General features: G+C 44.7%; 1 protein-coding gene across 2 annotated transcripts in view; it reads left to right on the top strand.

Moving 5' to 3' along the window:
* DSCAM (DS cell adhesion molecule) overlaps window positions 1-24,549 on the top strand; it is a gene marked incomplete at both ends in the record, with an annotated part of 752,893 nt that overhangs the window by 630,273 nt on the left and 98,071 nt on the right. For both annotated transcript variants that reach the window (XM_082655382.1, XM_082655383.1), the window contains 3 exons: window positions 15,554-15,794; window positions 17,565-17,711; window positions 23,517-23,672. In XM_082655382.1, coding sequence (XP_082511508.1) covers window positions 15,554-15,794; window positions 17,565-17,711; window positions 23,517-23,672 — 544 coding nt within the window. The remainder of the gene's footprint in view (window positions 1-15,553; window positions 15,795-17,564; window positions 17,712-23,516; window positions 23,673-24,549) is intronic.

Here is a 24,549-nt window from a genome sequence, read left to right as displayed (position 1 = left end):
AACTGACAAAGGATTAATCCCCAAAATATACAAGCAGCTCATGCAGCTCAATATCAAAAAAACAAACAACCCAATCCAAAAATGGGCAGAAGATCTACATAGACATTTCTCCAAAGAAGATATACAGATTGCCAACAAACACATGAAAGGATGCTCAACGTCACTAATCATTAGAGAAATGCAAATCAAAACTACAATGAGGTATCCGGTCACACAGGTCAGAATGGCCATCATCAAAAAATCTACAAACAATAAATGCTGGAGAGGATGTGGAGAAAAGGCAACCCTCTTGCACTGCTGGTGGGAATGTAAATTGATACAGCCACTATGGAGAACCGTATGGAGTTTCCTTAAAAAACTAAAAATAAAACTACCATATGACCCAGCAATCCCACTACTGGGCATATACCCTGAGAAAACCATAATTCAAAGAGTCATGTACCACAATGTTCATTGAAGCACTATTTACAATAGCCAGGGCATGGAAGCAACCTAAGTGTCCATTGCCATATGAATGGGTAAAGAAGATGTGGCACATATATACAATGGAACATTACTCAGCCATAAAAAGAAATGAAATTGAGTTATTTGTAGTGAGGTGGATGAACCTACAGTCTGTCATACAGAGTGAAGTAAGTCAGAAAGAGAAAAACAAATACCGTATGCTAACACATATATATGGAATCTAAAAAGAAAAAATGGTTCGGAAGAACCTAGGGACAGGGCAGGAATAAAGACACAGACGTAGAGAATAGCCTTGAGGATGGGGGAGGGGAAAGGGTAAGCTGGGACAAGGTGAGAGAATGCCATTGACATATATACACTACCAAATGTAAAGTAGCAATTGGGAAGCAGCCGCATAACACAGGGAGATCAGCTAGGTGCTTTGTGACCACCTAGAGGGATGAGATAGGGAGGGTGGGAGGGAGATGCAAGAGGGAGGGCATACGGGGATATATGTATAGGGATAGCTGATTCACTTTGTTATACAGCAGAAACTAACACAACATTGTAAAGCAATTATACTTCAATAAATATGTTAAATAAATAAATAAACAAGTTATGAAATGTTAGATTACAATAAGTTAGGAGGTAAGGATGGTATTTTTGCCTTGACTGATGGAACGTATTATCAGAAATGCAAACAAGAATAGTGAGTAGGAATCATGAGGTTGGAACTAAAAGAGCATTTTGGACATTTACTGGTGACCAGCCATAGGTCTTTATTTAGTACATGAACACCACATCTAACAAGTGGATTGGCTTCTAAAGTTGGGACATTAAGGTAAAAATTGCTTATGGTCAGGATAATATTAAAATTTATTTAATTGTCTATTGACGATTACACTATGCATACTTTAGCCATGAAAACTTAGTGTCATACATTTATGAATATATAACACTTGCAGTGAAAATAAAGAGTATATGAAAAAGTATAACTTGACAGTATTTCATTAGATTATGCATAAAGTAGGATTACCATAATTTAAATGCATCTACAGCAAGTAAATTACATATAATAAGGATACTCTGATACAGGACAGAAAGTGCTGGATTAGACGTCAACATAACTAGATATTACTCTCCCCTTTACATTTAGTAAAAATGATCTTGAGCAAGTAACTTGGTTTGTCATTGCTGAAGCTCGAATCCTTCCACTAGGTCCGATCTGAGTGTCCTTTTCATTAAGTCACAGACAAACGGTAGCCATCGTAACAACATAGCCTTGTCTGTACTCATCTCCCAGCACTGTCTTGACAGCCACGGAGGATGGAGACTGGGAGAGCATTTTAGGGTATGAGTTTGGTTCAGTGAGTAACAGCCCCGATTCTTCTCTCTACCCTGGATGCTGGCCCCTCTGATGGCTCTGGACAGCACAGTCCTTTCCGATAACAGATACCTCCCAGTAAATGTAAATATCATGAACTCTGCCCAGCCAAAAAATTAATCAATAAAGTTTTTATTTTAAATAATCTAAATGATAGATGGATAGGTAGTAATTTTAATAAAAGTATTCAAAAGACTGGCTCATATGTAGTTTTACTGGTTCTCATAAAATACTAGCCCTACTTTTCACAAAGAACAAATGAGAAGAGCAAACTAAAGTGAATATGGCCCTTCTGTATTATCAGTGAATTGAAAGGCACCCGTAGAGTGAGTGGATAAATGAATACTCACTATTTAATGTGCTTAGTTCTCTTTTTTTATTCATTTTTTATTGAAGCTGATTTACATTTTGTCTTAATTTCTGCTGTACAGCAGGGTGATTCAGTTATACATATATATGCTTTTTTAATATATTCTTTTCCATTATGATTTATCACAGGATATTGGATATAGTTTCCTAGGCCATGCAGTAGGACATTGTTGTTTATTCCTTCTATATATAATCGTTTGAATCTGCTAATCCCAACTCCCAGTCCTTCCTTCCCCTCCCCTCATCCCCCTTGGCAACGACAAGCCCATTCTTTATGTCTGTGAGTCTGTTTCTGTTTCACAGATAAATTCATTTGTGTCATATTTTAGATTCCACATATAAGTGATATCATATGATATTTGTCTTTGTCTGACTTACTTCACTTAGTATGGTAATCTCTAGTTCCGTCCATGTTGCTGCAAATGGGATTATTCTGTTCTTTTTTATGGGTGAGTAATATTCCGTTGTGTAAATGTACCACATCTGCTTTATCTATTCATCTGTTGATGAAAATTTAGGTTGCTTTCATCTTGGCTATTGTGAATAGTGCTGCTATGAACATGTATCTTTTTGAATTATAGCACATGTATCTTTTTGAATTATAGTTTTGACCAGATATATGCACAGGAGTGGGATTGCTGGATCATATGGTAGCTCTATTTTTAGTTTTTTGAGGAACCTCCATGCTGTTTTGCACAGTGGCTGCACCCACTTATGTTTCTACCAACAGTGTAGGAGGGTTCCCTTTTCTCCCTCTCTAGAATCTGTTGTTTGTAGACATTTTAATGATGGCCATTCTGACCAGTGTGAGGTACTATCTCACTGTAGTTTTGATTTGCATTTCTCTAATAATTAGCAACGTTAAGCATGTGCCTGTTGGCCATCTGTATGTCTTCTTTAGAGAAATATGTATTTAGTTCTTCTGCCCATTTTTCGATTAGGTTGTTTGTTTTTTTGTTGTTGTTGAGTTGTATGAGCTGCTTGTATATTTTGAAAATTAAGCCCTTGTTGGTCACATTGTTTGCAAATATTTTCTCCCATCCTGTAGGTTGTCTTTTCATTTCCCTTGCTGTTCAAAAGCTTGTAAGTTTGATTAAGTCCCATTTGTTTATTTTTGCTTTTATTTCTATTGCCTTGGCAGACTGACCTAAGAAAACATTGCTGTGATTTATGTTGGAGAATATTTTGCCTATGTTCTCTTCTAGGAGTGTTATGGTGTCATGTCTTATGTTTAAGTCTTAAAGCCATTTTGAGTATTTTTGTATATGGTGTGAGGGTATGTTCTACCTTCATTGATTTACTAATGTGCTTAATTTTCTTAGAAAGCCATCATTAAGCCATCTTGCTGATGACATTTCCCATCTTATCAGAGAAATCAAATAGGGTAGATAAATTAGTAAATGGGGCACAGGTGTTAGAATGAAAAATCAAAGAATAAAAGGAAAACATCTGTCCAAGATGGACATGTCTCCTAAGATAAGGGAAGAAATGCGATGTTACTTTTATCATTTAAAATGGGCTGGACCAAGTTCTTCTGGGTCTGTTGCGGGAAGAACTCCAGCCAGGAAAGCAGGAGTCAACTTCCTTGGGAGACTTTGGGCATCTAATTTCCACATTCCATTTTCATGGTTACAGAGGGTAGGACAGAAAAATACAACATATGCTTTCGGATTCATTTCACTAATACAAATATATTTAATTTAATGCACTAAGATGTAACCAACTAACTCTATTTCTAGGTAACCTTCCACAGTTTTTTTAAAGGTCAATCTCCTCTTTGTATTAAAATTTTTGAAAACTGATTTTACATCCTTTCAGTTCCTGTGATGGAGTCCTTCCATTGGTACATTCTTTTGAAAATGTTGAGTCCAAACATAAATGTTTTTTGTGCTTTGAGGAATCACAGAAATACAGGAAATAGAATAATGCTACTTTTTAAAAGTATATTTTCATTCTCATTTTCCCTCCCTGTCACAATCTAAAGTGGGAATAAGCCCTGTCTTTATATAAATAACAGAAGAATTCTGGAGGCATGTTCTCAATGACTCCTAGAAGTGAGAATTTACAAAGAAGGAAAATACGACGCAGGGAAAGTGTGGTGTCACTCCCGGGGGTCTGGACAGAATCACTGGCTCTCCTTGCTCCTGGGAATGTGTCAGGCCCATCCCCCCACTTCAGACCAGAGCTTTCCTTGGGGGGGCCCCTTGTCCAAATGCTTCTAGCATGTTCCTGACAGGGCAGAGTAGCCTATTAGATGCTTTTCAATGTTCTTTTCCTCATTACCCATTCATGAGTGTTGATGCCTTTAATTGAGGCCAAAGCCTTTCATTACCCAAGAAAAGACAAGAGACTCTACTTAGCTCTGCAGGAGCAATGCCATCCTATGCCTATGCTTAGGACCATCACTGAGGTGTAGGTGGCAGGTACCATATCCCGGACCAAAGGTCCACTGTGGATGCAGGCATTCTTTGTCTTCTGATAGAACACAGGCTAGAACTTTGACATCCCAGCAGGGAGAGTCACTGACTCTCCTTTGGTCTAAACCCTGGCCTTTCTCCAACACCCCCTCTCTCGGGGGTGCTTCTCCTTCCACCGTTGATAATCTCCCCACATCCCTCCCTGCCTTCAACCTCCAGCCCACAGAGTGGATCTCACCCTGCAGGCGGCTCTGTTCACAACACTGTGTCCTACAGGGGTCTGCAACCTGTTCCTGTCAAGGGCCAGAAAGCAAATAATCTAGACTCTGTGGGCCATGAGGTCTCTGTCACAGCCCCTCAACTCTGCCACTGTAGCTCAGAAGCAGACACGGCAGATACGCAGCTGGGTGGGTGCAGCTGGGCTCCAGTAGAACCTGACTCAGCCCCACTGACATTTGAAGCACGTATAATTTTCACATGTCACACACTATTCTTCCCCTTTTGATTTTTTGCAGTCATTTAAAAATATGTAAAAAATATGTACATTCTTCGCTAAGAGCCATATAAAAACAAGTGGCTAAAGGACCTGGCCCCAGGACCACAGTTTGTCAACCATGTTTAATAAACCAAGATGATACCAAGAGAAGCAGCCACATACAATTGAAACTCGTCACAATAGCTGCCTGTTCATTGGCCCTCTGGGCAGAGATTTAAAGCACTATGGGACTCTTCCCTGCCTCTTGCACTAGCTTAGCAGATCTGGGTCAGATGTGGCCCCCTAAATCTCTGTGGCCTATTGATGGGTCCATCTGGCCCTCCACGGCCACTCTGTCATCCACGGGGGCACCCCTTCCCTGCAGGGGAGTTCCTCTCGGCTGGATACCCCTGTCTGCATGGGGGAAGCCAAGTCCTTTGGGATCACTCAGCTGCCACTAAATAGCTGGGACCCCAACCTTCATACGCACAGACTAGTACACACTGCCTCTTGGCATCAAAACCAAAACCTTGTTTTCCCTAAATTCCCGTTACCTGCAGGCTCAGAGGTACCGGACCAGCGTCCCAGAACCTCAGAGTCTCTAGGTGGATTCCTGGCTGGGCCTTGGCTATACCCCTTGTTGGCCCATGGGAACTTCCACAGCCCCCCTCCTCACCCCCTCCCTGCTCTTCCCCTGCTCTGAGCCCAGGGCACCTCCCTCTCCTTGCCACTTCTGACTGATTCCACTCCCAAGCTCTGGCACACTGAGCCATCACCCTTCTGGCAAAGTCTCCTTCTCAGAAGTCTTCTCTAGCTTCTCTGAGCTTCAGAAGCCACCGTGCCCTTCTTACCAGCTACCTGAGTTGGACGTAGGACCTTAAGAAGGATGCACAGCATCTAGAGGCCCTGATGTTAGGTGGGGGATGTCCCTAGAGACCTCAGAGCTGATAGGTAAACCCAATCCTAGTCTGCATATGTTCTGCGAATTCCTTTGTTAGGGCGTCAGCAGAAACCACTGGATAAGCCTTTACGGCTGGTGAGAAATGCTCTATGTGGCTACCAGAGAATGGGATTTGCAAAGGACAGAAAAATTCAAAAAAGGAGGGTTTTAACAAGAGTAGCTACTCAACAAATGTTTGTTGGTGGGATGAATGAATGAATGAGTGAATGAGTGAATGAAATGGGAGCTACCCTACAGTTTAGAAATTGAAAAAATGGCACCCTATTGTACAGAAGTTAGCCTTAAGTTCATCCCACAATATTCTCCAAAATGTTTCTAAAATTCTGCATTTGTGTTCCAAGCCAATGCACACCCTTGGTCACCATCTCCTCCGCCAAGTCTGACTAGACTATGGTGACCATCCAGCTCCAATTCCAAGTTCTTGGCCTCTCCAGATAGTACACACTTCAAGCACTTTGTCATTCATCGTAACTTAAGCATGTCTCATCATCAGATCACATGTCCACTTTTTATTTCACACCACGTGGCCCCTTGGCTCTTTACCTGTCCCTTGACGAACAATAACATTGAGGGGGGAGCCACATGGCCGCACGTATCCCTTGTAGGAGACCTACAATGCCGAGAATGAGCTTAGAGCCCCCGTGGATGGCAGAGTGGCCATGGAGGGCCAACCCAAGGAGAGAGACAGGAAGGAAAATGTGCTTTGAGGCAACGATGTAAGACTCCTCCTCTGTCTGCCATCTCTCCCTGAGAACACACGGTCCATTCATCCAGAAAGGCTGTGCTGTCCATCCACGGGGACTGGGGAGCCCAAGCAGGGCTCTGTCCAGCAAGGCAGCTGTTTCCCCTCCACCCCGGCCCCCCTGAGAAGAGGTCCCTTTGTTGCTGTGTGACTCCCGGACCACAGAGGGCTTACGGTCCTATTTGCGTTCAATCCCTTCTGTTCTGCAGAGACCAGGAAAATGGGTTATTGGTGACCTGAAAAATTGAGGAATGTGCAGCCGTTGCTTTTTAACGAAAGTCCATCCCGAGTGAGGCCAGTCCTAAACCTTTTAATGACTTTGAGTGACAACGGCAGTGGTTCTCAGACTGGAGCTTGCTCAGCATCCCAGGGAGGGCTTGTTAAAACACAGACCAGCACGCCCTCCCTGTAGCCAGCGTGTGTTTCTGAGTCAGCAGGTCTGGGTGGGGCCCCAGCATTTCCCTAGGTTTCCTGCACTCACTCCACCACCACCCAGTCACCCCATATACCTCCCTGAAGGGTCGCTGGAGCTGCTCTCCATTCCTGAGCCATCTCTTATTCCCTCACCACCTGCAGCCAGGTCCACTGATTACTTTCCTATAACATTGCCCCCCTTCTCTGGGAGTCCTCCTGCACCCATTTGGAAAAGGCATCTCTTCCTTTTCCCTTCCACAGCCCCTTGTGCAAATCTTCACCACTGCCATCATCACTTTCCACTTTACTCACGGATTCACTGCACATCTTCCCTGCACGCAATGCCTTGTATAGAAGAGGCACCAGCTGCTGGCTGTTACAGTTAATGCATCCGTTCACTGAACAAGTTATGGAGCTCATGCTGTTTATATTGGGGAGCAGGGAAAGGGGCTGGAGGTAGCACACAGAGATGAAAAAGACAGTCCCCCACCCCTGTAATAAAAGGGAAATGAGGACAGACTACATTTTAAGTGAATTTGGAGGACTCTAAAAGGAAATGTTTCAAATCATTTTTCAACTGAATTACTCCACACGTCGGAGTGACGCAGTGTTCCCAGAATGCAGGATTCTGCAGTGGACGCCTTGGGCTCTCCAGGTCAGCGGATGGACCCTGACATTGAGGAAAGTCCTCCCACCAGCAGTGGGGAGGGGGAGGGGAGCGTGCCAGAAACAGGACCTGGCTGGTGGTTTTCTGAAGATGAGGTGCCTGTTCTAATCACTCGCAGCCACACTGGTGCCCTGAGCATTTGCTCATCCCTGTTTCTACCCTCCCTATAAAGAGCGGAGAACCTGCCACAGGTGGCTCGCAGGCTGATTCGGGCGGACACGTCAAATGCAGGCACTTGCAAACCACACAAGGAAATTGACACGGGGCTCCTGTTGTCATGGAGATCAAAAGAGACGGTTTCTTAAAGAAAGTGAGGGTTGTGGGGGGGGGGGATTTGGAGGCTGGAGAAAGGGCTCCTCAACAGATGTGAAAGAAAGCTGTTTAGGGAAACCACAGGAGAAAAAACAAAGGGCTGGAAGGGGAGAAAGAGAGGGCCACAGACAGCAGATAAATGAGACAAATGAAAAGAAATCTGGATCATTCCTGGATGCAAAGGTGAAGGAAAGGAAGAGGAAACTTCAACATGGGAAAACAATGAATCCTCACAAGAAAAACACAACAGTGGATAGCTAAGGCCTTCTCTTAGAATAGTAGTGCATTCAAAGGGCTTTGAGAAAAGGTAAAACCAGAGCACTCACATATCAAAGTCATCTGTAAATGACAGCATCATCCTGCATGGAAAGACACTCAGATGGTTGAATTCTTGACTATGGAGTGAAGGGAGCCCTTCTTCACTTTAGCTTTTTTGCTTTCCCCCAATCACTTACTTTCCAACGTCTTCCTCTAATATGTATTAAGAGGGCTGGTTGCCAGGAGAGGTTTGCTACAAATCTGTTGGTCGGTCTTCAATGATCCTTATTGTAAGCATGTGTGACCCACTGGCTGGATGACAAGTGAATAAACTCTGGAATCCTTGTTTTAAGCAGGAAACAAAAATGGACAACATTGTCCAGATAAAATAGCTCTTCAGAAGCTATTTTCCTCCCTGATGGGGTCTGGGAAATGAAATGGACCCCTCCCAATGCTGCCTAAATCTCCCATCTTGATAGGTTGGCCGCCATGCTACATGACAGCACGGAAGCCAGCTCTCAACTTGAACCCACACGTCCAGGCTGGGGCACACTGCCTGAGAGCTCCCTCTGAACTGACTGACCCAGGCCTCTGATCAACAGCTGCATCCTGGGTCTGGAGTCCAGGCATCTCTTCCGTCTTTATACCCTGCCCATTAGATCTTTATTCAGTAAGATATAAATCTTAGGTCATTCTTACCCATCACTTTTTTACACCTCATAAATGCTCAGAACCATTGTCTTCTTTATCTACAATAAATTTTTTGAGAATGTCCACTGTGCTGAAGTCTTGATTTGGACAGGGCAGTGGGTCAGATTTCAAACATTTTTTTAGGAACTCTTGTGCTCTTGGCGCTTGCAGTCAAGTTCTTGGAGACCAGACATTTGATATGTTAATGGTGACCATAGAGGAGATGGAAGTGGCCAATTCTTGCTGAGCTGATCGTGGTTGGGTGAGTGCCAGTGGAGACCAGAGGAAGGAGAGGACTCCTTGGATGGAGATAGTCAAAGGAGGCTCCCCAATGAGTTGGAAGTGGAGCTGGCCATGGAGTGAGTCATGTATCGATAGTGGAAAAAAGGAAGAAGTGCATTCTCTGACTGGGGCTTTCATGAGATGAGAAAGTGTAAGAGAGTTGGAATCCCCATGCTTAATCAAGCAGTCAAAGAGAATCCTAGGTGGAGGGACATCCAGGAGACATTAGTCTGGAAAGACTCCTGTAGGGCTCAAATCTTACAACAGGCACTGTTGAGATTTGGGGAGAGGGAGGGCATGATCAAAGTGGCTTCTTAGGATACTTGTCTTCTCCAATATCTTGCAACCCAGATTCAAAATGTGTTTAAAGACCCCTACCTGATTCCTTCTTCTACGTTTCGTCCTACCCCACCATTAACTCCAATCTCTTAGTTTCATGAAAGCAAACAATTATTTTTGACCCACTTAATCAGTTGTTCTTTGAGGCTATTGATATAGCCTCAACTGCCTTCCCACCTGGATGTTCTCTCTTTGTGCATCAGCCAACCGTTTCCCTTTATTCCAAGTAGACACATGCTCCAAGCAGAAATGTATCATCCAAAACAACTTTTAAAGTAAGGGGTATTACATACTAACTTGTCTTCGGGTGATATGAAGCCCACTACCAGACAAATGGATTGAAGTGCTTCCACTGGTCCATACCCATGTCCCCTGCTGGCTTGTTGTTCATGTAACTCAGAGAGGTCCCCAGAGTCACTTCAAAAAAAGTTGGAACTTGCAGCACAGCCCTTAAATTCCCTGCACTTATGGATTTTTAAAAGAGATCTGTTTCCTAATATGTCCTCAAGAATTTCTTTAATGTTAACACATTCCTAAATTTCCATCTGACTATTCAACCTACAAATGAATAGTAGAACTTAAACTTTGCCTGTTACAGTTAGAATTTTTGCTTACTTTTGTGCATGAAAACAATACTTTCTCTTCATGTGATTTGCTAGATTTTTCTTTGATTAAAAATGTTTTGCTTAGTGTAACTTTACAAACCTAATTAGCAAGTGCTTCAAAAAGAAGAAAAGTTATCTGGGGCTCTGTGAGTGGTGGAAACTAAATACATCTCTTGGAAAAACCTGGGTTAGAATTGCAACTCTACACTTACCTTCTTCATCTGTAAAGAAGGATAATGAGACTTCTTGGGGTTGTTGTGAAGATAAATGGGGAGATATACATCTCACCTATTACACTGATTGGGAAAAGCAAGCGCTCAACAGGTGAAGGTGATGGAGGTGGTGGAGGTGGTGGAGGGATAGTAGTAACTGGTGGTAGTGATTTTGGCCCTGAGTTAGTGTTGGAGGTGATGGTGGTAATAGTGATACTTAGGGTGATGTTTATGTCAGTGGTGATGTTGGTGGATGTATTGGAGGCATGGCAGTGATTTATTGATGGAGGAGGTGATAAGGATGGTGGTAAAGGTGGGAGAGGTGGCCGTGGTATAGGGTAATGGTGGTGGTGATGATGGTGATAATGCTGGTGATGGAGGTGGTGGTGATGTTGGTGATGATGCAGGTGATGGAGGTGGTAGTGATGATGGTGATGACGCTGGTGATGGAGGTGGTGGTGATGATGCAGGTGATGGAGGCGGTGGCAGTGATGAAGGTGGTGATGATGGTGATGGAGCTGGTGGTGATGATGGTGGTGATGCTGGTGATAGAGGTGGTGGTGATGATGGTGATGATGCAGGTGATGGAGGTGGTGGCAGTGATGAAGGTGGTGATGATGATGGTGATGGAGCTGGTGGTGATGATGGTGGTGATGCTGGTGATAGAGGTGGTGGTGATGATGGTGATGATGCAGGTGATGGAGGTGGTGGCAGTGATGAAGGTGGTGATGATGATGGTGATGGAGCTGGTGGTGATGATGGTGATGGAGCTGATGGTGATGATGGTGATGATGCTGGTGATGGTGGAGGTGGTGGGGATGATGGTGATGATGCAGGTGATGGAGGTGGTGGTGATGATGGTGATGATGCTGGTGATGAAGGTGGTGATGATGATGGTGATGGAGCTGGTGGTGATGATGGTGATGATGCTGGTGATAGAGCTGGTGGTGATGATGGTGATGATGCTGGTGATAGAGGTGGTGGTGATGATGGTGATGATGCAGGTGATGGAGGTGGTGGTGATGATGGTGATGATGCAGGTGATGGAGGTGGTGGCAGTGATGAAGGTGGTGATGATGATGGTGACAGAGGTGGTGGTGATGATGGTGATGAAGCAGGTGATGGAGGTGGTGGTGATGATGGTGATGATGCAGGTGATGGAGTTGATGGCAGTGATGTACGGGGATGGTTGTCTTGGGGGCATGAGATAGTGGAGGTGGTAAGGGGGGGCGGTGTGCATGTAGGTAGTGGTGATGGTGATGGTGAAGATGTGGTGGTAGAGGTGGTGAGTATTGATTGGTGGTGTTCACCGTGGTTGTGGTGAAGGAAGCTACTGTTGTAACTGAATTAGAAAGAGAAATAACTGAGAGATGATTTCAGCACGCTAACTTTTATGAAAACAGCTTTATTGGGATGAAATTAACATACCATCACATTTGCTGTTTTAAGTGCACGATTCCATGTTGTTTTGTATGTTTACAGAGATGTGCAGCCATCACCAGAATCTAATTTTAGATTATTTTCATCACTCACAACAAAGCCCATACCCATTAGTAGTCATTCCCCATTTCTCCCCCAACACAATCCTTTTTAGATGGTTTTCAGACACTCTTAGGGCCCGCATGCTGTGAAATCAAAAGTGCATATTTCATTTGTAAGAAAAATCCATCGCTTCTTTCTCAGGTGCAACAATTCATTCTGCATGATAACTAGCGATTGTATTAGAGCCCTGGAAAGAAATGTGTGAAACCACTGCTACCTTCAAATAACTCACCACTCTATTCATACATATCTCTTCAAAATCAGAATATTAAGAAAACTGGAGGAGAGCTCTCTTCTTTGTTTCTTGTGATAAACACAGTCCCTTGCATTACCATATTGGATTTCACATCTAAAAGAATAATAACCAAAAAATCCTATCTCATTAACAGTCAACTGAAACACAACCTTTTTGAAATAAGATACCCAATAAGTCCCACTTCTGGGACTTCAGTCCAATAAACAAACTTAAAAACAGATGCACTGTATCACAGAGGTTCATCTGTGGTAGGAAATAAGTTACAAAACAATATCCCAAACAAAATTGTTGGAAAAATGAGTCAATAAAACATGGAATATGATTTTTAAAAACTGGAAGTAAACATGAAAGTATGATCATAATAGCATATTAAATAAAAATAATCAGTCACTAAATTGTAGAGTATGAAAACAACCATGTGAAAAACAAACTTCAATTTCACTTAGAGAAAAAAACATATCAGAATTTGAATAGTGATTACATAGGAATGGTGGCTGTATACTTTTATTATTACAAAAAAAACACTAAAATAATTTTCTACAAAATATTTTGCAGAAGAATCTAATAAACAAAAATAACCTTCGTGTCACTCCAGAATTAGCAGGACTAAAATTTTGTTCTAAGGAAAATGTAAAGAATGTTCTATTTCTTTTGTACAAAATATTTAAACTGAACAGGACAAAAACCACTGTGTTGCCTATCCTATTTAAGCAGTTAGAATGTGTTTTCACCCTCAGAAAGTGAAAAAAGGAAGATTTCTCTGCCCACCTATCTGTGCAACCAAATCACGGGCATGATTAATCCCCCCAAACCCAGGAAGGGAAATGTCAGCCAGCAGGTCCCTCTGCTTGTAGAAGATTCAGCTGAATTGGGTGCTGTGAGTGAACATTTTCTCGTGGGCATTTGCCTCCACTCCCTACACCCCCTACCTGATCAGACTCCATAGCTCCTCTCCTGGGATCCTGACTTGGCACCTTAGGGAGACTTAAATTGTCACAGGGAGCCCGTTGAAAAATTAGAATGTTTTTTAAACTTAAACAGTCCTTTATATTTGGGTGACCATATTAAACATTAAAAAAACTTTGTGAAATAGGAGAAATGTCTTTGTTTTATATTTGACTTATCCATGGCTTTTGGAGGGAAATTGATTTTGCTAATTAGTCCAATGATACAAATGCAATTCAGTGGTTTAGGTAAAACAAATTCCAGGTAATGGAATTCTCGACATCTGAAATCTTTGGATCCAATTTTAAATCAGAGTGAAAAGTTGTAGTTCGCCAATGCAAAAGCAGGAGCGCATAGACACTTGCTTATAATAAGAAAGGGGTGTGCTTTTGTGTCAACGTCTGACTGCCAACTTGACTGAAGAAGTAATGGTTTCCAGGCTGTTTCTTTGATACCTATTAGCACCATGTAAATGCCTGAAATCAGACGAGTTGTTGAGAAAGGCAGTGGCATCCAAGAAAACCACAAATGAGGAAACTCACCTGAAAAAAGAAATGTGATTTTACTGCTCTCGTATAACTCAGACAAACACCCAAAGACAGCTGGCGACATTCATGACGCGGGGGGCTGGCGTGGTAGGCAATCCACAGGCGTCTGCTGAATTCGTTCATGGCGCTGTCTGTCCCGACCTTCTTCTGCCTTCTTCCTGCTGGTGGTCCAGCCTCACCCCACCCCCATCCTGGGCACATCCTCTCTGTCTGCCATTCCTCACCCCTGGGCATTCAGCAGCCCCCCCAATCCATTCCAGCTGCTCTGTCTCTCCCACCCCACACCCTCCCTCCCCTTCTGGAACCCTGGCCATCCCTCCAGCCCCGCCTGCGGTCAGCATCTCTGACTGCTTCAGGCCACACTCACTTTGCCACTTTCGAGAAGCCTGCTGGCCTTCACGGTCCAGTACCACACACCTGAACACTTCAGATTGCTCTGCAGATTCCTGGGTGCGTATTTCCTCTCTCCAATGGGATTGTAAGCATTTTCAGAAAGATTTTCAGAGTCCTAAGAGACCTTAATCCACGGTTTGTACTGAAATACACATGTACACATACACATGCACATACATACACATATCTGCTCACACATATGCACACACAGACGTAATACAAATACACACACTCAACACACACACACACACACACACACACACACACAGCTGTTGATTGCCTGAAAGCCTACCACACCTTTATTACTTTAGAGCATCACTTTGATGCTGTTCTTAAAACATACTTGAAAAAAGTCTGGATTCTTAAAAAGTCCAACGTGTCAGCAAAAACTGTTCTGTTTTTGGCTCGTAACTCTAGCCTTACCTTGCCCATCTTAAATCACCATAAAATGATCCCCGAATGACTCAGGCCTTAATGAAAGAGGTTTGCCTTCCTGCCAGGGGTGGACTCCCCGTCACATCCAGCTTTCGACGTGCAAACACCTTTGTTCTGGAATATTCCATTAGAGTATAAGCTCCATGAGGGCAGGGACCTTTTTTAAAAAAATCACTTCTGTTCCCCAGTGCCTGGAACAATGTGACAGAGTTCCGTAGATTTTGCTGGGTGAAAACACGAACATCAGTCTCCCCAGGTGATGGTTGGTGTAGGCAGAGGTACCACAGACGCAATCCATCTTTCCAAACTTCCCCACCGCTTAGAGAAGTCGGCTGTCCTGGCAGCATGAGCGGGAGGGGCTGGGAGCACAGGCTCTGTGGTGGATTCCCCTCCTGTCCCTCATGTCTGTGGGACCTCCTGTGTCAATGAAGGTCTTGGTGGTGCTGTGTCCCGGGGCTGCAGTGAGGGTTGGGCTCATTCACGCAGGTAAAGGCAGAGCACCTGGCCACGAGCAGCCTCTAGGTATGAGTTTGCTGCTATATTACTATTACTACTGCCACACCTGTTATGATTATTTCCACGCTTATTCAATTTCATTTTTATTTGCCTAAGAGGAGGGCAGGTGCCGGTTTTCCTCTTGTCACACCTCGAGTGTTCTTTTTGGTTTGATTGTTTAGCTACTCACATTGTACTTGGTAACTTTTCAACGTCCAAATTATTCATGGAATATAATTCGTAGCTTGGCCATAGGTATACAGTAGGATTAACCAGCTTTCGAACAGGTTTAAAGCATCCGAAAATAACATTGTTTTTTACCAAATCACAAACAGTGTTCTTTAGTGATTCTTCTCTTTCCTGTTTAGGCTCCCAAGAAACATCTGCAAAATGGGATTATCCGTGGCTACCAAATAGGTTACCGCGAGTACAGCACTGGGGGCAACTTCCAGTTCAACATTATCAGTATCGACACCACGGGGGACAGTGAGATTTACACCCTCAGCAACCTAAACAAGTTCACCCAGTATGGCCTGGTGGTGCAGGCCTGCAACCGGGCCGGGACGGGGCCTTCTTCTCAGGAAGTCATCACCACCACCCTCGAGGATGGTAGGTTCCAGCCGCTGCTCTGGGTCCCCAGAGCCTGGCCGCCTTCGGGCTTTGCAGTGACAATGGCATCCAGGCCGGCAGGGACTGGGGGTTCCGGTGGGGAAGCTGCCCTGATTAACTCGTGGGCTGCCTTGGTTCGGTGCCCTTGACAGACCTTGATTGCAAAGCCAAATCCATCCCTTCTTCAGCATCCTTCTCCATCAAGCCCAAGAGGTGGGCTTTTCCCGCGTGAAACCAAAGCTCTCCCTATGACTGCGGCAGTCTGAATGTATAAATCCGATTTTCTAAGAATTTCTCACAAATCACTGTAAAGGAGGATTTTTTCTTTTTCTTTTTTCTTTCTTTCTTTCTTTCTTCTTTCTTTCTCTTTCTTTCTTTCTTCCTTTCTTCTTTCTTTCTTCTTTCTTTCTTTCTTTTCTTTCTTTCTTTCTTTCTTTCTTCTTTCTTTCTTTCTTTCTTCTTTCTTTCTCTCTCTTTCTTTCTTTCTTCCTTCCTTCTTTCCTTCCTTCCTCCCTCCCTCCCTCCCTCCCTCCCTCCCTCCCTCCCTTCCTTCCTTCCTTCCTTCCTTCCTTCCTTCCTTCCTTCCTTCCTTCCTTCCTTCCTTCCTTCCTTCCTTCCTTCCTTCCTTCCTTCCTTCCTTCCTTCCTTTTTTTGTGATTGCTTTTTATTTGCATTCTGAGACCAGAGAACAGGAATGAGCAAGCTTCCTTGGAGCAAATCTCACGGTGACTGTGCGCCCCCTAGTGGCCATAAGGCATTAATGTACCCTCCCACCTTGACCACCTAAGAGCTCACATTCTCCAGCAGTGCTTGAAAGGAGAGAGAACCCTAGTGTCCGGAAGCGCCATCTTTTAGGTGCAGAGGTCAGATATAGGGTCAGCTGTAGGAGTAGGGGATAGATGCTTCCAGCAGCAAGCTCGCACGGCAGTTGCCTCTCGTGCAACTAGCCGCTGGGTCATAGGTTTGAGAGCACACATGGTGACTTGCATCTATAATTTCTGAGCGTTTTCACAGGGAGAGAAGTCTTAGACAGCTAGAACCCAGAAGTCCAGGCTTTTCTTTCCATCTTCATAGTCTTCGCAGGCGTGGTTAGATAGACCTTTGGGTTTTCACGTTGATGTTCATCTTTCACTGATGTTTGCAATTCAGTCACTATTTTGCCCCCTCTCCCAGCCACGACGTTTAAGGTTTGCATAAACCCACATGAAAAATACTTCAAATATCCTTCTAGCCTGTATCCTAGTCCATTTTCGCTCTTTCCTCTGACGAATGGTATAGTATTGAAAGGGGCCCTGCTGGGGATGGGACAGTGAATACGATGGCGTGTCTGCTTTGTGGCACTTTCAACAGTGAGGCTTTCAATTTACATGCCAGGTATTACTCAGTATGAGGAGATGTACTGTATAAAGTACATGTAACTTACAACAGTAACTTTCAAGGGTAATGGGAAAATAAGCCAGACCAGCAATGGTCTTTTACTCATGCAGTAGGATCAGAAGTGTTCTCAACTCCATAAGCCTGGGGCTTAACAGTGAAGCAGTTATTCTGGAAAGAGAGACAGTGGAAGTCATATGAAGTCATTGCATTTTACTGAGTTATCATAATATTTGCATAGAGGAATGGTACTCATTTTTTTCCTTAATTTGGGGGATTGAGAGCAATGTTTTATTTTCCTGTACTTTGAACTATTAAAGTAATGTTGCTTATTCAATATTGCTTTGCTAATTAAACCACCCACGGTTATTACAGATTCTAACTATCTAATTTCAGTGCCCAGCTACCCCCCCGAAAATGTCCAAGCCATAGCAACATCACCAGAAAGAATATCACTGTCCTGGTCCACACTTTCCAAGGAAGCCCTGAATGGAATCCTCCAGGGGTTCAGAGTCATTTACTGGGCCAACCTCATGGACGGAGGTAAGGGGGTTAAACTAGAACTTGGAGTTTGCCCCAAAGGATGCGCCATGGAATTTGCAGACCCCCTCCTCCTACCGTGGGATTCAGCACAGGGTGGGCAGTTCTTTATCGATGGGTACTTTTCTCCTTTCCCCTCGTCTTTCTGTTATCTCATATCTGACATTTTTAACAGGTGTGCACAGCTGTTTAAATCATATACCTTCAAAAAGCAATTTGAAGGATAGGAGGGGGTGGCACTTGGGGAATCTAGGAATAGATGTGTTTTCCTAATTATGAGTATCTATGTCAAGCCTCTGCAGGCAGCACCAAAACCTGGATCTGTATCTAGAAAGTTCTGCGTGATGTGTATCCTAAAAGGCTGACTTCCTCCTATTCCCCGATAGGACTCAGCAGGGAAAATCCTTAAGCTCCTGTAGTTGAACTAGAAGGGGTTCAGGAAGAACGCCAGAGCCAGAACACCTTGGGCGGAGGAGCGTTGTTCCCACGAGGAGCGCTTTCATCCCAAACCCTCCACTTTTGTCCCCTCCTTTTTCTTTCTTCCTCCTTGTATTCCCTCTCTTCCTTCTTGTTTCTTTGTGATTTTTTTTTTCTTTCAAGTTGTAGGATAAAATTCTCCTGTTTGGAGGCAAGACTTGGCACGAGAGAGGGTCAGCTCAGGGAGTGGCAAGATTGGGGCTCCAAGTGTCTTGAGCAGAACAGAGGCCTGACGTCACCGAGCCAGGCTGAGCCCCGCTCCAGGAGCACGACAGGCCCACCCTGAGCTACAGCCCCTAACAGGAAAGGCTCTGCTCTCTGCTTGTGGCCCAGGACTTGGGTGGCCCACATCTGCACCCTCCCCCGCTCCCCATATCCAGCCCCCGGGGGTGCCTCCCCTCTGGTTTGGGGCTTCCTGCAGCTCTTCTGACTGTGGGTCCTCTGAGTCTGGGCAAACACAGAGGCCCCCAGCGCATTTCCCACCTCTGCTCAGGACCACCTGGGTCTGCTCTGCCAACCCGGTCGCTTTCCCCACCCAGGTAATTAGAACACACTGGGCCTCAGAGGCTGCAGGGGTTCCACTACTGGTGCCAGAATAAAGGAAGGAAGGCAGCTTAATCTGCTAAGTAAATAGCAGAGTTCCAGGCTTAGCTGTTTACATCTGCAGCCAGACTTGTGTCTCAGAGCTGAGGACCAGATCTGATTCCCTTGATGTCGAGGTAGCGCTTTTCATAGTGCCAGCAGTGGGAGACATTCTGATTCGCCTTCTGGGCGCCCCCGAAGCAGAAGTGTTACCTGAGCAGCTACTCTGTGCTGAGCTCCTGCTTGGCACTGAGGATGCAGCATCTGCCCCGATGGTTGCTCTAGCCTAGTGAGAGTGGGGATAAGTGATGCGTACAGAACCTGCAGCCCAGTAAGGCACAGCCAGCCCCACGGAGGCACAGAGTTAAACAGATGATTCCCTTCACCTCCTCCCTGCAAACAGAGCTTTAAGACTCCCATAGAAGTAAAATACGGAGCAACGAAAGATTTCAAATTACCTACTTTACTGACACAATACAGTAATAGATCATTGCATATACTTGTTCTGGTTTCTAATCCTCTTCTTGAATAAGATGAAATTAAACACCCTAACGTACTCACCTAAAGGCAGTGTTACACTAAAATCGTCCTTTTTTGTTCTTGTTGGAAACATTTCCATAATCCGGTGGTGACTCTTCATTACATTTTCACATTTTCCTCATATGTGCTAATAATGCCTGTAAGCACCTTAGTTCTACGATGGATGATACGGTTAATATCGTTCAGTCAACTTCACACTTTAAAGCTTTAAAAACTTGAACATTTAAAAACAAAAGTCTTTAAATAAAGAATGCTTGGGGCTTCCCTGGTGGCGCAGTGGTTGAGAGTCCGCCTGCCGATGCAGGGGACACGGGTTCATGCCCCAGTCCAGGAGGAGCGGCTGGGCCCGTGAGCCATGGCCGCTGAGCCTGCGCGTCCGGAGCCTGTGCTCCGCAACGGGAGAGGCCACAACAGTGAGAGGCCCGCGTACCGCAAAAAAAAAAAAAGAATGCTTGGAAATGCATACAGTTTCTAAAGATACTTTTACTCACTGTATGAAGACCAAGGTGATGTGCTTAATGCCTAATGTAGAAGTACTACACTTAATCTCCAAAAGATGAGAAAGAAACCCTCAGAAACCTATGAACAGTCATTCCTGACCTGCTACCTCTGAGAAGTGACATGTACGCACTCGCAGGGAATTTCATGGAATTACTGGATTCTTCTGCACCAGCTCTTAGATTGCGGTCCTGAGGTTCCCACAGACACACAACACGTAGTGATCGTGTAAAGAACTATACCTGCTAAGCTTGAGGATACACCACACATACATACGCACACACTCACTCGTGCAGGCCAAGAGAGAAAGAGATCGTTACTACTGCTGTGATTAGCAATTGCCCCAAATACTTTGAAAAATATGCATTAAAAAGCATTTTGTTATTGTTAACATGACCAGATAAAACTGGTTAATATATTTGATAGGACAGGTTAAATGTACAATAGGTCGGTGAAATTTGAGTATTTTATAATCTGAAAGTCAAAGAATTTTTAAGACCTGACAGAAGCAGTTAGTCTAAGATTGCTAGGGAAATGGCGCACTTTGAAAATCCACTATTTCCATCGGAATTGGAGCTGCTTTTCAGCCCTCTGTCTTTCTTCAAGACAAAAACGACAGATTCTGAATCAAAGCAACGTTTAAGTACCAACCAAGACTTTTGCTACGATGCTGGCATGTTGAGGAGGTGCTTGGGAGAAGTGATTTCCACCCCTATTTTGATTTCTTCCTTAGACCCTTTAAGAATGAAGAAGGGTGTAAATAAATACATAAAACTATTTTGTTTTAAAATATGAAGTTTTTCTTTAAAAAACTTTTTGTACTATAAATAGTATGATTTCTGAATTTATTTTCTATATTAATTTCATATTATTTTACTCATGATTTCAACTGAACACTATTCTTTACTCCCCATATATTTTTAAAAATTTATTTTATTGAAGTATAGTTGATTTACAATGTTATGCTAATTTCTACTGTACTGTCCCATATATATATATATATATATATATATATATTTTTTTTAATGACTCCACTGGGGCCGTGAAAAGTAGGTGATAGAAATCCGTGTTTAAGCCATAAAAAAAGAAAAGGAGCTTGAAAGAACGACAAATGAAGCACGCTATTTTGTATTTGGCTTTTTTCATAATTTTCCTTTTTACTTCCTCTACATTGATGAGTCAGGGACATACCCTCCCAGCAGAGAGAATGAGGTGCTTTTGTGGTAGATTCTGGGGCACAGGTAGTTTTTAAAAATCCTTGGGGGGGGGGTAATTTTGAACAGGGGTTTGGACTGCTTTCATATTCATGGTTCGTGATAACTTAGTTCATCCAAATAATATGAACCCCAGTATGAGTCAACAACCAGATACCAATTCTAATTAGTATGGTAATTCATGAGCGGGTGTAATTCTTTTGTGTCAAGTGTTGCTTTCTTCAAAAAGATCAGGGTGTCCCACTTTGCCCTTCTCCCTCTTAACTGTCCTCTTCTCCATCACTGTGTCTCACTGGGGAACAGCCCTGTCCCATCGGCACAGCACACCTTTCCCCTGCACTGTAATTGGAGCTCATACTTCCCCCGTGACGTAGAGACCCTGGGTCCTTCTTAAAGATAAAAACAAAAGCATAAAACCAGAGGCCCCAAGAGGTCACATGATATAGTCAATTCCTCATTACTAGCCCTGCATACAGCCCCGTGGAAGCCCCTCCCCTGAGTTGCATTTTCCCTGACTGTGTGTGTGTGTGTGTGTAATCTTTGGCATAATGTAGAAGTTCCTAAATCTGAAAAGATCTTGATGAGATCTATACTTAAACTTTTTCCATTAGCATTTGAATTTTTTAACCTACTCCAATTGACCTGTATTATCTATGTTCAGGAAAATGAACATCATAAATGAATAATATAATGGAAAGCGGTCTGATGGTCACCCAGGGCAGACTTTTCCTTCACAGGAGAGAATTTCTAACCCATCTGAGGGTAACGATTGTTACCCAGCTTTCCAAATGCACAGTGACCACACGGGAGCAAACATTTTCTTTCATTTTCATCAGCCATCTGCTCCGGTTTCTAGATTGTGGCCCCTAAAAGTCTGCCACCAGATGGTCTCCCCCAGAAGACCACAGGCATCTTTGGGGGGCTGTGCCCTTTGCTCTTCTCTGCCCCCCCAGCAAAGCATCCTGCCCCCAGAACTCATCCACAAGGTGCCCAAGGTGGGAACAGGCGCCGGGCTCCTGTTGGGGTCCGGGGCTGTGTCTGTGCCCATTTTTCCCATCCCCTCACAGCCCTCATCACCCACAGGGGTCCCTGGCATGTGAGTGACAAGCCTTGGCTACCCCCTGCTTTATTTTAAATTCAACTATCCTGCTATGTCCAGTTCAGCCCTGATCCTTTTGATGACGAAAAGTAAAAATAGTCACCATAATCACCAAACAGCTGGCCACTAATCTCCGAACTTCCGTGCAATATGCCAGAAGGACAAGAGGAAAGAAAATCAAAGAGCAGGAAGAGGAAACCAGCTGGCAGAACCGCATCTCATCCGGCCGCCATGCAGGCCCACCGGGCGGCCACAGGGAGTGGCTGAGAGTGGGGACCGGGGCCGTGCGGCCACGCCCTGTGGTGCCGCGGCCCATGCTCTCGGCCCCCGTGCTCGGCTCCGCGACCTGGGGAAGCTGTTGAGTCTCTGCCTGCCTCAGTTTCCTCTCCTGTAAAATGAATGGGTTGTGGAAACAAGAGCATGGTCATGCTGGGTAAATGAGTTAACCTGGGAACCCAGAACCCAAGGAAGCGCGCACGGCGTGTCAGCTGCCTTTACTGAGGCGAGAGAGCGCGAGAGACCCTTTCGGGCAGCCTCACTGTGTGCACTGTGTGCAGAGGTGGCCAGACACCAAGGAGGACTCCCTCCTGGACCCCGTCAACCAGCCCAGTTCTGAGTAACCGGGCACAGCGGGCATGGGGACGAGCCTGCACCAAACATCCCACACACGGCCACTTGCCCTAAAGGTCAGCAGTCCTCAGGCCCCTCTCTCCTTGTCCATCAGAGCACCCGTGGCGGTACTTAACACACCACCGTGAGTTTTCTCAAACTGCCGTGTATCCTGTACCTCAGATGCGCCAGCATAAAGGTCCATCTTTGCACGTCATTAGCTGATCCCACACCAGAACGTGAAGCAGTTTTAGCTGACGCCACATTGCTGACGCGTCAGCCGGAGGGTTCACTCCAGGTGACAGGAGGGGTTTGCCGCGCTGCCGACGCTCATATACTTAAGTTAGGTGCTGAGAAACACGTCTACCTTAAAGGAGTTTGCTTTTGTAAATGGAAAAATGAAACTCGACTTGTAGAAGCTTCTTGATGAGCAGTTAGAAGGGTCTCTGCAGAGTGAGCATAGTGGTCCTGGCTCCCTGGGGCCTGGGGTGCGGGAAACCTGCTTGGGGACAGTTCAGGAGGGCAGCCACGGTGCCAGCGTTGGGTTTATAACACTTAACTTGGAATGCATTGCTGTTTTCCAGACCGATTTTCCACCCTGTGCTCTGTGGCAGTTTGGTGCAAATGACCTTTTCCAAATGTCGCAGAGCGTTGGTGTCACATGAGGACTGTGCCTGGTCCCCTTGAGTGATTTCAGGACGTGAGCGATGGAGGCTCGTGGCCCAGTGCTGGGCAGCAAGGACGGTGCCCACAGCCGCGGTAACAGGTTCGTGTTTTCTTGTCCTCCAGAGCTGGGTGAGATTAAAAACGTCACCACCACGCAGCCCTCCCTGGAGCTGGACGGGCTGGAGAAATACACCAACTACAGCATCCAGGTGCTGGCCTTCACCCGGGCTGGGGACGGCGTGCGAAGCGAGCAGATCTTCACTCGGACCAAAGAGGATGGTGAGAAAGGGGGCGGCTTGTTGGGGGAGAGCTCAGGTCCCGTCTGAACCTCCAGGGGCCACACAGGAGGCTCCCACCAGCTGGCAGCATTCCCGGGCAGGAGCTATTGTTGGAAAGGCTGGGTCAGAGAATTAATTCACCCACCTATTCTTTTTTTTTCAGACTTCTTAACATCTTTATTGGGGTATAATTGCTTTACAATAGTGTGTTAGTTTCTGCTTTATAACAAAGTGAATCAGTTATACATATACATATGTTCCCATATCTCTTCCCTCTTGCGTCTCCCTCCCTCCCACCCTCCCTATCCCACCCCTCCAGGCGGTCACAAAGCACCGAGCCGATATCCCTGTGCCATGCGGCTGCTTCCCACTAGCTATCTACCTTACGTTTTGTAGTGTGTATATGTCCATGCCTCTCTCTCGCCCTGTCACAGCTCACCCTTCCCACTCCCCATATCCTCAAGTCCATTCTCCAGTAGGTCTGTGTCTTTATTCCTGTCTTACCCCTAGGTTCTTCATGACATTTTTTTTTCTTAAATTCCATATATATGTGTTAGCATACGGTATTTGTCTTTCTCTTTCTGACTTACTTCACTCTGTATGACAGACTCTAGGTCTATCCACCTCATTACAAATAGCTCAATTTCGTTTCTTTTTATGGCTGAGTAATATTCCATGGTATATATGTGCCACATCTTCTTTATCCATTCATCTGATGATGGGCACTTAGGTTGTTTCCATCTCCAGGCTATTGTAAATAGAGCTGCAATGAACATTGTGGTACATGACTCTTTTTGAATTATGGTTTTCTCAGGGTATATGCCCAGGAGTGGGATTGCTGGGTCATATGGTAGTTCTATTTGTAGTTTTTTAAGGAA

Source organism: Grampus griseus (assembly GCF_964374135.1).
Source record: "Grampus griseus genome assembly, chromosome: 5".
NCBI lineage: Eukaryota > Metazoa > Chordata > Mammalia > Artiodactyla > Delphinidae > Grampus > Grampus griseus.
This window is presented reverse-complemented; position numbering and strand designations above follow the sequence as displayed.